The 13,552-nt window shown below is 37.0% G+C and overlaps 1 protein-coding gene across 10 annotated transcripts in view; it reads left to right on the forward strand.

Moving 5' to 3' along the window:
• Window positions 1-13,552, forward strand: part of LOC105464812 (baculoviral IAP repeat containing 6) — a 259,579-nt gene that overhangs the window by 167,422 nt on the left and 78,605 nt on the right. For all 10 annotated transcript variants that reach the window (XR_011611589.1, XM_071076482.1, XM_071076475.1 and 7 more), the window contains 2 exons: window positions 3,898-4,071; window positions 5,620-5,816. Coding sequence is in view for 9 of the 10 variants with exons in the window: in XM_071076482.1 (XP_070932583.1) it covers window positions 3,898-4,071; window positions 5,620-5,816 (371 nt within the window). In the remaining variant the exon portion in view is untranslated. The remainder of the gene's footprint in view (window positions 1-3,897; window positions 4,072-5,619; window positions 5,817-13,552) is intronic.

Genomic DNA, 13,552 nt, shown 5'->3' on the forward strand with positions numbered 1-13,552 from the left:
AGTGAGACTTCCTCTTCCATACAGTTCCTCTGAAGAGAAGTGAGAGCAAAGTAGTAATCTATTACATGTCCTGTTTAACACTGTCAAGTTTTATATTTCTATTTCACTGGTTTTCTAAGTTTTTCTGTCAGTGTGCCATGAAATGATTGATGAAATAAATATTTAGAGAGTTCATGACAAGTTATTTAGGAAACATCATGGGGCAAATTTGTAGGACTAGTTCAAGCAGTGGAACTCTTAGACCACTGGTAGTTAAGCCTTATGTTCTTCCCAGATAAAACAAATTTATTGAGCACTATCCTGTCTGTTGTTCAAGGTGATAACTGGTTGAGCATCCCTAATCCAAAAATTCAGTGTCTGATACTTTTTGAGTGCTGACATGACACAAGTAGAAAATTCCACATCTGACCTCATATGACGGTTGCAGTCTAAACACAGGTACACAACACACAGTTTATTCAGCGTCCGCAAGAGGAAAAAGACCTTCCCAGCCCCCTTCAGGTATTTTTTAGCATGCTCGATTCTCCCCTACATATCCACAGTGGGTAACAAAATTGCACATGTGCATGCCAGACGTGCCAACAGCAGGTTTCCCACGATGCCCCATATGGTGCCAACATGTATGTGCATAACTGTTTTTTTGCTCTGTGGTGTTGGAAATTTCAAAAAGGCCCCAGATGCCCCTATGGATAATAGTAATAAAAAGAGGAAGTATTTATGTTTATCTGTAGCACAGAAAAACAAGCTATTGGAGAAACTGGACATCAATGTAAGTGTGAAACATCTTTCAAGAGAGTATGGTGTTGGAATGACCACCATATATGACCTGAACAAACATTGATGTTCTGTGCTGCAAGTGGTGAATAGAGGTTAATGAAAAACAGAAAAAGCACTTCATAAAGCTAAACATGAACATATTGATTGTGTATTGAAATAGTGAATCCATCAGTGTTGGCAGTGAACATGTGCCTCTTAATGGTATGCTGATCATGAAACAAGTAACGATCTATCATGATGAACTGAATGTTGAAAGGGACTGTGAATATTCAACACACTGGTTGCAGAAGTTTAAGAGAAGATATGATATTACATTTTTAAAGATTGGTGATAAAGCATCTAATGATCATGAAGCAATGGAGAAGTTCTTTGATAAATTTGCCAAAGTCATGGCTGATGAAAATCTGCTGCCAGAACAGTTTATAATGCTGATGAAATATCACTGTTCTGGTGTTATTGTCCCAAAAAAGACACTGGACTACAGTTGATGGGACAGCCTCTCCAGGAATTAAGGATACCAAGGACAGAATAACTGTCCTGGGATGTGCTAATGCAACTGGCATACATAAGTACAAACACGCTCTGATAGGCAAAACCTTTCACACTTGCTGTTTTCAAGGAGTGAATTTCTTACCAGTCCATGGTTACGCTGACACAAAGGTATGGATCACCACAGACATCTTTTCTGATTGGTTTCATAAACATTTTGTACCAGTGACTTGTATGTATTGCCCGTAAGCTAGACTGAACGATGTAGGAGTTTATTATTACTTGATATCCCCCAGTTCATCCTCCAGCTAAAAATCTCGAAACTAATGTTTATGCTGTGTACTTTCCCCCAAATGTGACTTCATTAATTCAGCCATGTGACCAGGGTATCTTCAGATCAATGAACAGAAAATATAAATCCCCTTTCTTGAACAGCATGTTGACAGCAGTGAACAGAGGCATGGGTACAGAAAATTTTCGAAAGGAGTTTAAAGAATGCCATATATGTTGTTGCCAATACTTGGAACACAGTGACAAAGACACAGTTGAGCATGCCTGGCACAACCTCTGGCCTGCAACTATGTTTAGTGATAATGATGAACTGTGTGTGACTTTGAAGGATTCTGTATGTCAAGTGAAAAAAAAATGATTTCTGACCTCCTTACATATGTAAAAAATATACCTTCAGAGTTCAGCAGTAAGCTGGAAGAAGTAGATGTCAAAGAAGTTTTCAACTTTGATAATAATGCTTCAGTTATTCATTCATTGACTGGTGGTAAAATAGCTGAAATGGTTTTGAATCAGGGTGATGATAGTGACGAAGAAGATCAAGTTAACACCACAGAAAAGGTGCTTATAGAAGAAGACATGGTGAAAATGTATGGTGGGCATATTGAAGGACTAGGGCAGCGTGCATTAACAACAGAATGACAAACCATGTCAGTTTTCAAAATTGAGGAGAGTCTTCTGAGCTAAAAACCATGTTAATGAGGCAGATGACTCTGCAAGAAGAATTTTTAAGAGCCTTCCAGCAGAATGTCTCTTCATCCCCTGTAGGATCCACTTCCTGGTCCCTTAGCTACTTCTGATATTTCTTCTTACCTAAAAAACACAGTTTATAGTAACCTTTTAATAAAAACACAGCATCATAGGTGAAGACTGAAAGCCTGCTGTTGTTTGTGGTTGCTTTTTCCTTTTTTTTTTTTTTTTGAGATTAAGTTTCACTCTTGTTGCCCAGGCTGGAGCACAATGGCGTGATCTCGGCTCAGTGCAACCTCTGCCTCCTGGGTTCAAGCAATTCTCCTGCCTCAGCCTCCCGAGTAGCTGGGATTACAGGTGACCGCCACCACGCCTGGCTAATTTTTGTATATTTGGTAGAGACAGGGTTTCACCATGTTGACCAGGCTGGTCTTGAACTTCTGACCTCAGGTGATTCACCTGCCTCAGCCTCCAAAAGTGCTGGGATTGCAGGCATGAGCCACCATGCCCAGTCCTGTGGTTGGTTTTGTTTAATAACTGAAACAGGTATCCTGGTGATGCTACTATGCTGCTTATTTGCCCTGACACATTATTTTTTCACTCTGTTAATGGTATGTCATATTTTTACTGTTAAGTACTTAATGTGTGAATTAATGTAAGAAAACGATTGCCTATCAGTAGCATGTAGATTAAGAGTCAGGAATGATGATGATGCCTAACAGTCACACATTGTTGGCATGGGTGGCTGAGATAGTGACAACTTTGCTTTCTGATGGTTCAGGGTACACAAACCTTATTACAGGCACAAAATAATCAAAAATACTATACAAAATTACGTTAAGGCTATGTATATAAGGGATGTGTGTATACACACAAACATAAATTTTGTGTTTCCACTTGGATCCCCTCCCTAAGATAACTCATTGTGTACATGCAAATATTAGAAAATGCAAAAAAAAAAAAAAATCTGAAATCTGAAACAGTTCTAGTCTCAAGCATTTTGGATGAGGGATACCCGTTCTGTATTTTATCACCATTTTCATGCTGTATTAAAATGAAGTTGCCAACTCAGTTCAAGGGAATTTTTCTTCTTAGCTTTACATTGTTGATTCATGGTGGAGGTCAACTAACTCTTGACTGGTGGGTTGGATACCTCTGTCCGGAGAGGTCCTTGTGACATGACATTTCTCATGGCCCATTACCTAGGTGATGTGAGTCTCCCCTTCTGCCTGGAATAAACTTTTGTTGGAATACAGCTATGCCCGTTTACTAGTGTATTGTCCATAGCTGCTTCTCTGCTACAATGTAGATTAGCAGTTGTAACAGAGACTATATGGCTCCCCTAGCTTAAAGTATTTATTAGCTGGCCCTTTATAGAAAAAAATGGCCCACATCAGATTTATGGGAATGTCTGTTCCTTTGTTTACGTTTTGCTCGTGACTTTTTAACACTTTGTAGATGTTATTGTTTATTATATGTCAGAAATAAACTCACTTTTTGTAAACTTTCTAATGGCTGTTGAATTTTTTAATTGTTTTGAAATTGGTTTCAGAATCAAACTCTTGCCTATAATTTAGTAAAAGCAGTTAATAATTAAACCAAGTAAATGTTTCTTTCTTGGTTTCCAGATTTAACTTAGTTATATCATTTTAGGCCAGCCATTGCCAGCTGAAATGACACTTGCCCAGCTTTTAACTCTCCTATATGACCGAAAACTTCCTCAGGGTTACCGCTCAATAGATCTGACTGTTAAATTGGGATCAAGAGTTATAACAGACCCAAGTCTATCAAAAACAGATTCTTATAAAAGACTACACCCTGAAAAAGGTATGTGCGTAATACTACTTTAAAAATTACACACTGTCATACAAAGAGGCAGAGATTCTATAGCTAATGACTTGATTGACTTATGTTTTTATTATATCAACGTAAGATATAATTGTTTTATGACTGAATTTTTGTAAATATAAAAAATGGCCATGATTTCATTTGGAAACTAAGTTGCATTACTTCTTATAACATCATTTGTTTTATGAGTGCGTGTACTTTAATTTCTAATATTTCTGTGAGAGCTATGTGAATTGTTTTATAATAAAAGTGAGAAACTCAACTTACAACTTAGTTATAATTTATATTGAGTGGCATTTCATGCATATAAACATGTTTTCTCATGTAATTGGGATCACATATTTCTGTTTTTTACTTATATATTCCGTTAATTTTTTTTTTTTCTTCCGAGAAAGAGTCTTGCTCTGTCTCCTAGGCCGGAGTGCAGAGGCGCAATCTCAGCGCATTGCAATCTCTGCCTCCCGAGTTCAAGTGATTTTCCTTCCTCAGCCTCCTGAGTAGTTGGGATTACAGGCACCCACCACCATGCCTGGCTAATTTTTGTATTTTTCGTAGAGACAAGGTTTTACCTTGTTGTCCAGGCTAGTCTGTAACTCCTGACCACAACTGATCTGCCTGCCTTGGCCTCCTAGAGTGCTGGGATACAGGCATGAACCACCGCACCTGGCCCTTATATTCCTTTAAAAATTTTTGAATGTCCATTTTTGAATTGGCTATTTTTTTATACAAATGTAAGAAAATTTATTTGTTTTCCAATCATTGAAACGTTGTGGTTGTTTCCAATTTTTTACTCCTATAAATGCTATATAAGTAATTTTCATAGTGTGAGTATGGTATGAACTTATTTAAACTTACCATCTTTTTCATGACTAAAATTCAATCTTTAGTTATTGGTCTTTTATATTCTTCAGCAAATTTTGGTACATTTTTTTAGCCCAGTTTTTCAGCACAATTATTTCTCTCTTTTGTTTTAATGTTTAAAGGGTCTCCTTACGTGATCTTTTGGTTTTCTTTTGTGAGTGATTCAGAGTTAAACTAATACGGTATATGGTATAATTTTTTGTTTTCAGTGAGAGAAGTCTTTGTCATTAATTTTTCTTAATAGGATACTTTAGAGCATATTATTTGCTATGAGTACTTTTGAGAACTTACTTATTTTAACATAGGATATAAGTTATAAGTATGCCCTAAAGGACGGTGCTTCTCAGACTTCAGTATGCTTACAAATGACCTGCGTCATAGTGTTAAAATGGAGATTCTTCATTTCAAACAAGCTTGCAGGTGATACCCATGCTACTAGTCCATGAACCATTCTTCCAATAACAAGACTAAAGAAGGTAGTATCATAAGTCATTTAAAGGTCATTGTAGTATCTAGCCATAATACAGCTATATCTAAATAAATGATGTTTTGTGCTCTTTTTTGAGTAGCAAGAAAACAGTAATAATACCTGCTTTTGTAAATGAAAGAATATTATAAAAATATACACTTTCTTACCTATTCAATTATTTGTAATTTATTGTCTAGATCATGGAGACTTACTTGCTAGCTGTCCAGAAGATGAGGCTCTCACTCCAGGTGATGAATGCATGGATGGGATATTGGATGAATCTTTGCTTGAAACCTGTCCCATTCAGTCACCATTACAAGTTTTTGCAGGAATGGGTGGACTGGCTCTTATTGCTGAAAGACTACCCATGTTATATCCAGAAGTAATTCAACAGGTAAGATAAGATTTTCTAATCGAGTATATCATTCTGTAGCTAAGCTGTTCATTCTTTTTATGTTTGTTTTTTAATGTACTTGGATTAACTTTGTAGAAATACCCTTTGCTTTATATTTTTTGAACATTATATAACTCTTTCAATGATCAGTCTGTACAGAGCTTCATGACCTTTAGTAGGTATGGAAGAAATGTTGAAGATTAAGCACATTTGCCAAACTTACTACACTGTAGCATTTATCTTGATTTCATGGTTGTAACACTAGCATTCTCTTTTCTATACTGCTTTAAGTGTGATATTTATCAGAGACATTATTGGAAATAGGAGAGTAAAATAGGAGTGTATACTGCTACCAATATGTATCTTTTTGTTTACCTTTTATTCCTGTTTCAGGTGCCATTTCCATTTTTGGTGGTTTAAAAACATAACCTATTCCCGTGTTCATTTACGATGCTGTCAGTGTCTGTGCTTTCCATGCTCTTGTATCAATCAGTAGGAAGTTTGGTGCATGGAGAGTTGTAAAAACAAAACTTTATGTTTGTTGAATGAAGTAGGGGAATTATTCTATTTGATTTCATGTCGGGTGTGTGTGTGTGTGTGTGTGTGTGTGTGTGTGTGTGTTTGTGTTTATTTTGGCATAGTAGCTCTAGACTCTATTATAGTTTCCTGAGCTGCTGTACCAAAATACCACAAACTGCCTGGCTTAAAACAACTGAAATTTATTCTCAACAGTTGAGGAGGCTATAAGTCTGAAATCAAGATGTCAGCAGGGCTGTGCTCCCTCTGAATTTGGGCTCTAGGGAAGACTCCTTCCTTGCTTCTTCCTGGCTTCTCTTGGTTGCCAGTAGTTCTTGCTGTTCATTGGTTTGTAGCTGTATCACTTTAATTTCTGCCTACATCATCATATGGGCATCTTTCCTGTGTGTCCCTGTATCTCTCTCTCCTCATAAGGACATTAGTCATTTAATGTAGGGTCCTCCAAACCATTATTTCCTCATCTTAACTTGATTACATCTGCAAAGGCCCTATTTCCAAATAAGGTAACCTTCATAGATACTAGGGGTTAGGACTTGAACATATCTTGGGAGGACAAAATGCAACCCCCAATAATACTTATTTATGTTATTGCTTACCTACTATTCAAAAAGATGTTTTTATTATAAGGTGATATAACTCTGTTATAAGGTGATTGACAGAGAATAAGTAAAATTTTATTTCTTACTAGACAATGATGTAATTACTCAAAAGTTTGAAGCAGAAAAGACCCCAACATTTTCAGCATTATTATTGTTCAACATAAATGATTTTTTCTAATTTAGTATTCAGTGTGGTTCACTATATTGATTAGTAGCTGGAAATGGGGTCCTGGTAATACATACCTAAGGATGTGAAAGTGACTTTAGAATTGAGTACTTGGCAGAGTATGGAATAATTTTGAGTAGTGTGATTTAAAAAAAAATCTAGATTACCTTGAAAAGATTGTTAGATAAAATGTGGATGATAAAGCTTCTGCCAGTGAGGGCCTAGATAAAAGTAAGGATCATAGTGGATAAAACCTATAATGTCTTAGAGAATATCTGAATTGTCGTAAGCAGACTTGGTATACATACGGTGTTTAAAGTGCTGACAAGGAGGTTTAGAAGGAAATGAGGAACACGTTACCAGAACCTGAAGGAAAAGGGATCTTTGTCATATAGTAGCGGAAATATTAACTCATTGTATCCTAAATGTAGAAAGCAGCACTTGCATGTAATGAACTTGGATATTTAGCTGAGATTTCCACACAAAGTGGTGAAGGTACAACTTGTTTTTTTCTTGCTGCTTATAGTGAAATGTGAGAGGAAAGATACAAATTGAGAGAAGAACTGTTGAAATACAAGCAATTAGTGCTTGTCAGTTTGTGAAATTACCTATCCAGATGACAGAAGGTGCTAAAATTTAGAGATTCACTATCAGAAAAGCATGCTCCGAAGTGTAAACCAAGGGTGAGGCTGGACAACTTTTTGCTAGTGCCTTAGAAACATCAAAAGTCAGAGTATTCAGTCACATAGAGGGCTCTTTGAAGAGATTAGGCATATAACTCGTGGATTTCCTCAGCCGTCTAAGCAGAAGCCAGGAATAGAGGATATGATGTGTTGATGGAAGCACCCAACAGCCATGGAACGTGAGTAGTCTCTGGAAGCTGGAAAAGGTGAGGAGCTATTATTCCCCAAGAGCCTCTAGAAGGAATGCAGCCTTAGATTTTAGTCCCATAAGACCTATTTTGGATTTCTGACCTCTGAAATTTTAAAATGATAAATTTGTGCTGTTCTGAGCCACTGAGTTTGTGGCAATGTGTTATAGTAGCAGTAGAAAAGTAATACAGAGTTTGGTCTATAATTGTAATGCCCTTGTCTGGTTTTGGTGTCAGGATAATACTAGCTATATGGGATGGGTTGAGAATTTCTAATATATCAAATTAGGGATACTGTTAGGTGTGTTTAATAAGAGACACTGGCCAGGCATGGTGTAATCCCAGCCTGTAATCCTGTAATCACGCCTGTAATCCCAGCACTTTGGGAGGCCAAGGCAGGAGGGTTACCCGAGGTCAGGAGTTTGAAATCAGCCTGGTCAACATGGTGAAACCCCGTCTCTACTAAAAATACAAAAATTAGCCCGGTGTGGTGGTAGGTGCCTGTAATCCCAGCTATTCAAGAGGCCGAGGCAAGAGAATTGCTTGAACCCGGGAGGTGGAGGTTGCAGTGAGCCGAGGTGGCGCCATTGCACTCCAGCCTGGGTGACAAGAATGAAACTCCGTCTCAAAAAAAACCAAAAAAAAGAAAAGAGACACTGCAGATAATAACAGTAGTGAACTGGAAGATGTATCAAAAGAAATCATTCAGCTTGGTGCAGCGGCCAACGCCTGTAATCCCAGCACTTTGGGAGGCCAAGGCAGGCAGATCACCTGAGGTCAGAAGTTCAAGATCAGCCTGGCCAACTTGGTGAAACCCCATCTCTACTAAAAATACAAAAATTAGCTGGATGTGGTGGTGGGCGCTTGTAATCCCAGTTACTCTGGAGGCTGAGGCAGTAGAATCGCTTGAACCTGGGAGGCGGAGGCTGCAGTGAGCTTAGATTGTGCCACTGCACCCCAGCCTAGGTGACAGAACAAGACTCTTGTCTCAAAAAAAAAAAAAAAGAAATGGTTCAAACTGAAGCATAGAAAGTGTAAGGAATGAAAAGAACATAAGAGCTATATGGATTGAAGTGAAAAATTCTAACGTACCTGAATTTATAGACCCAGAAAAAGAGTGAGTTGAAACATGGACAGAAACAATATTGAGAAGAAGAAAAATTTCCCAAATAGATGTAAAACTTAAATCTCAATTCAACATATAAGAAACTGTTAACTTCATGCAGGATATGCATGCCTGGAACTGTCATGGTAAAAGTGATTAAAAACAAAGACAGCTGGCCACTACGGTGCATCCCTGAAATCCCAGCTATGCAGGAGACTGAAGTGGGAGGATTACTTGAGCCCATGGATTCCAGACCACCTGGGCAACATAACAAGACCTCATCCCCCCAAAAAGAAAAATTCTAAGGCAATGAAAGAATATCAAAGCCAGCCATAAAGGAAGTGACCTATATTTTCAAAACAGCAGCAATAACACTAACAACTGGCCTTTCAACAGAAACTATATGAGCCAGGGAATTACAACTTTAAAAATGCTAGAAGACAGTAAGCAACAAGGTAAAGCAAAACAATCTGTCATCCTAGAATTTTATACCCACTGGAGAACATTTTCTACAATTCTTCACCCACTTTGCCCATCGCCTCTCAAAAATCAGTGATGGCAGAATAACAAGTATGGGATTAACTCTGTGGTCTCTATAGTTAAAAACTCCAGACAAAATATATTTTAAAAGTTACTTAAAGGCTTTGAAGAGCAACGAGAAACAGGCAGAAATTTAAAGACAGAATTTAAGAGGATTTAAACATAGTAGAATTAATAGAATCACATTCAGTGATATTAGTGTCTATACAGCTTTTCTCGGGGGTATCCCTCAGTCTTTGTTAGGTGGTACAGGTAGAACTCAGACTTAAGCCACAGTCGTATTGGCTGGAGTTTGATTCTTCCATACTGGCTGGAAAATAGGAATTCAGAAAGGAGGAAGCCAAAGCTGAGCAGCTCCAAATTCTGCACATCTCTAGCTTGCTCCAGAATTATTAAACATAGGCATTTTGAGAGCAAGCATGAACTAGAATGCTGAAAAAGCTGTACAGAGATTTCAGCTGCTGTCTATCACAGAGAGCATACAATTTGCAGTTTTAGTCCTGCTCAGAGATAAAAATCTTGGCTTTTCCATTGGAATTCCAAATGGCCCATACATTGAGAGTAAAGGCTACATCCTAATGAAGATTCACTTGAGAAATAAGGGAAAAATCAAAATAGACTTTTCTAATAAATTACAAAAGCCTCTAAGTTCAGGGTGATCTACCAATAATTTCCCTCTCTGCTAAACAAAACTAAACACACTCCAAGGAAGATTTTAAAATCAAGAGTTGATACAACGTCTCATCAGCAATGTACAGTGTACGGCAGGGCATGGTGGCTCACGCCAGTAATCCCAGCACTTTGGGAGGCTGAGGCAGGCAGATCACCTGAGCTCAGGAGTTCAAGACCAGCCTGGCTAACATGGTGAAACCCCATCTCTACTAAAAAATATGATAATTAGCCAGCAGTGGTGGTGCACCTCTGTAATCACAGCTACTTGAGAGGCTGAGGCAGGAAAATTGCTTGAACCTGGGAGGCAGAGGTAGCAGTGAGTGATCGTGTCACTGCACTCCAGCCTGGGTGACAGAGTGAGACTGCATCTCTGTAGTTAAATGAATGAATGAATAAATGAATGTAAGTGTATTAAATACCCCATTTGAAAAGCAAACATTTGTCAGAATAGAGAAAAAAAAGCAAAGCCCAAGTATATGCTGTCTAAAGAGATATGCTTGAAAGAAGAAAGCTGCGGCCGGGCGCGGTGGCTCAAGCCTGTAATCCCAGCACTTTGGGAGGCCGAGACGGGCGGATCACAAGGTCAGGAGATCGAGACCATCCTGGCTAACATGGTGAAACCCCGTCTCTACTAAAAATACAAAAAATTAGCCGGGCGAGGTGGCGGGCGCCTGTAGTCCCAGCTACTCGGGAGGCTGAGGCAGGAGAATGGCGTAAACCCGGGAGGCGGAGCTTGCAGTGAGCTGAGATCCGGCCACTGCACTCCAGCCTGGGCAACAGAGCGAGACTCCGTCTCAAAAAAAAAAAAAAAGAAGAAGAAAGCTGCTATCCCTATTTTTTAATATATGACAAAGTTGAATCATAGACCAGCATATAAGAAATAAAAAGGATTATTAAATATGAAAGTATTAATTCAAAATAAGTCATAACAATCCTAAATTTGTATTTAATAGCTTCAAAGTACATGAATCAGAAATCTATAGAACTGAAGGAGGAACTAGATAAATCTACATTTCAGTAATAGATTATAACATTTATCTCTCAGTAAATGAAACAAAGTGAGGATGTAGGAGATTTTGGGAGAAACACCCAGAACTTCTAGATGGACCTAACCAACCAACATTTATGGAACACAGCATTTACCAACTATAGGATGTACTTCTTTCCAAAGAAAGATAGGCAGTATGCTGGCCTATATAAAAGTCTCAGTACATTTTAAAAACATTAAAATCAAACCCAGTATGTTCTGTAACCACATCAGAATTAAATTGGAAATCATTAGCAGTAAGATCTAGAAAACCTCACATATTTGTAACTTAAGCAGTATAGTTTTAAATAACACATGGATGAAAGAGGAAATCACAATACATACTACACAATATATTTCAAAATGATAATCCCAGCATGACATGGGATATAGCTAATGGTTATAATTAAGAGATTTATCAGTGATGTACACTACCACCTCAGGAAACTAGAAAAACAGGAGTACAGTTAACCAAAAATCAGAAGCAAGGAATTATTACAGTAAGAGCCAGAATCAGTTAAATATAAAACAAAAAATCAGAGAGAGACAAGAAAACCATATATTTTGTCTTTTGAGACTTTTAGTAAAATTGATGAACTATGAAAATTTTTCAAGAAAAAGGGAAACCACACAAATTGGACATCCACAAATGATGGCAAGCACATTGTTGTAATTTCTATAGAATAAAATAAGGTACTATTATAACCAACTTTATGCCAGCATATTTGATAATTTAGATATAATGGATAAATTCCTTGACAAATACAGCCAGAATCAACATAAGAAGTACATGTGTACGTTTGTATGTATACACTCATAAAGAATTATAATCAAACATACTGAATTTTTAGTCTGTTTTCATTTGTAAGTACCATGACTGTGATTTTGAAATCACATTAATCCTGTGTTTCTCCAATTTAAACTGAAACTCGTATTTTGTTCTTAAATTGGAGCATTTGACTACTTTAGAAAGTATCATGTCTTCTCAGTTTGCTGTGACATATAATGAGTATCAGAATTAAAGGCATCACATTGTTGGAATATCGTAATTCCTAAAAGCCTGTGATATAAATCATATCTTATTTATCGAATTTAAAATAATTTATTTGTGTTTTAGACATTATTCAAAGTGAGCACGTCCTTATTAGACTCTTTCCTTTGGGAAATTGAGCTGTTTTATCCTAGTATATCAGAAATAAAATTTCTTTGTTGTTAATTGAGCAAAAGCATGCTTTTATGTACTTTTCAGTTTTGACTTTCAAAATGTGACATAATACAAGCGAATATAATATATGGTTTAAAAAATTAAATCCATCTTAATACCCTAAAGCAGTTCTGTTTGAATAGTTATACTTTTGACATTTGTATAAAAATCAGTTTATATTCTACTGTATGCTGCTTTTGCTGAACCTGTATTCTGAAATTAATCTTTGTTGATGCCTAAACCTGTGGTGGTCTCATTTGTATAGCTGTAATATACTTGCTGTATATTTAACTATACCTTATTGTGTGTATTAGTCTTAATGTTGACTGGCATTTTTATTGTTTCCAGTTGTTAGCTATAATGAAAAAGGTTGTTGTGAAGAATTGTATATGTATCTAATATAAGACTTAAAAATTTTTATCTGTGTAATGGGAGATGGGAAATGATACATGATAGTGGTTTTCATTTGCTCTTCTGATATTCATGAAGTTGAGGGTCTTTCACTTGTTGAAGAATTTAAATGCTGTAAATCAAGAGTTCTTTCGTTTTGCTGTCTTTGCTTTCATTGTATTTGGTTTGTTTTGCGGCATCATTTGAGAAATAGTCTTTTAAGAAAACACTTAAGGTAAACACTTGAGGTAAAGTTCTGCTTCTATAACAATGTTCTATTATCATATAGGCACTTTTATATGAAACTATCTTTTGTGCAGCATAAAATAATAAATATAGAGGTACTTTAAAAAAAGTTACCTGTAAAGGGTTTCAAAATGGTTTAGAAGTGAAAAGTGCCCAAATTCCCATGTTCTTACAATTAGGCTATTTCATATTGTCATTCTGGCCTAAGCTTCAGTAGTCAAAAATAGGCTGGCATCGAAATTGCAGCTGTTTTATTCAGTGTACAGATGTATGTAGTGTAGCTGTAGATAAACTTAAGACGGATCTAAGCTGTAGATCAGCTTTAGACTTTTACGTATATATGTAAAAGAAGGAAGAAATAGTGAACTAATCACAGAGT

The sequence above is a fragment of the Macaca nemestrina genome, chromosome 13 (genome assembly GCF_043159975.1).
Source record: "Macaca nemestrina isolate mMacNem1 chromosome 13, mMacNem.hap1, whole genome shotgun sequence".
In the NCBI taxonomy this organism is placed as follows: Eukaryota; Metazoa; Chordata; class Mammalia; order Primates; family Cercopithecidae; genus Macaca; species Macaca nemestrina.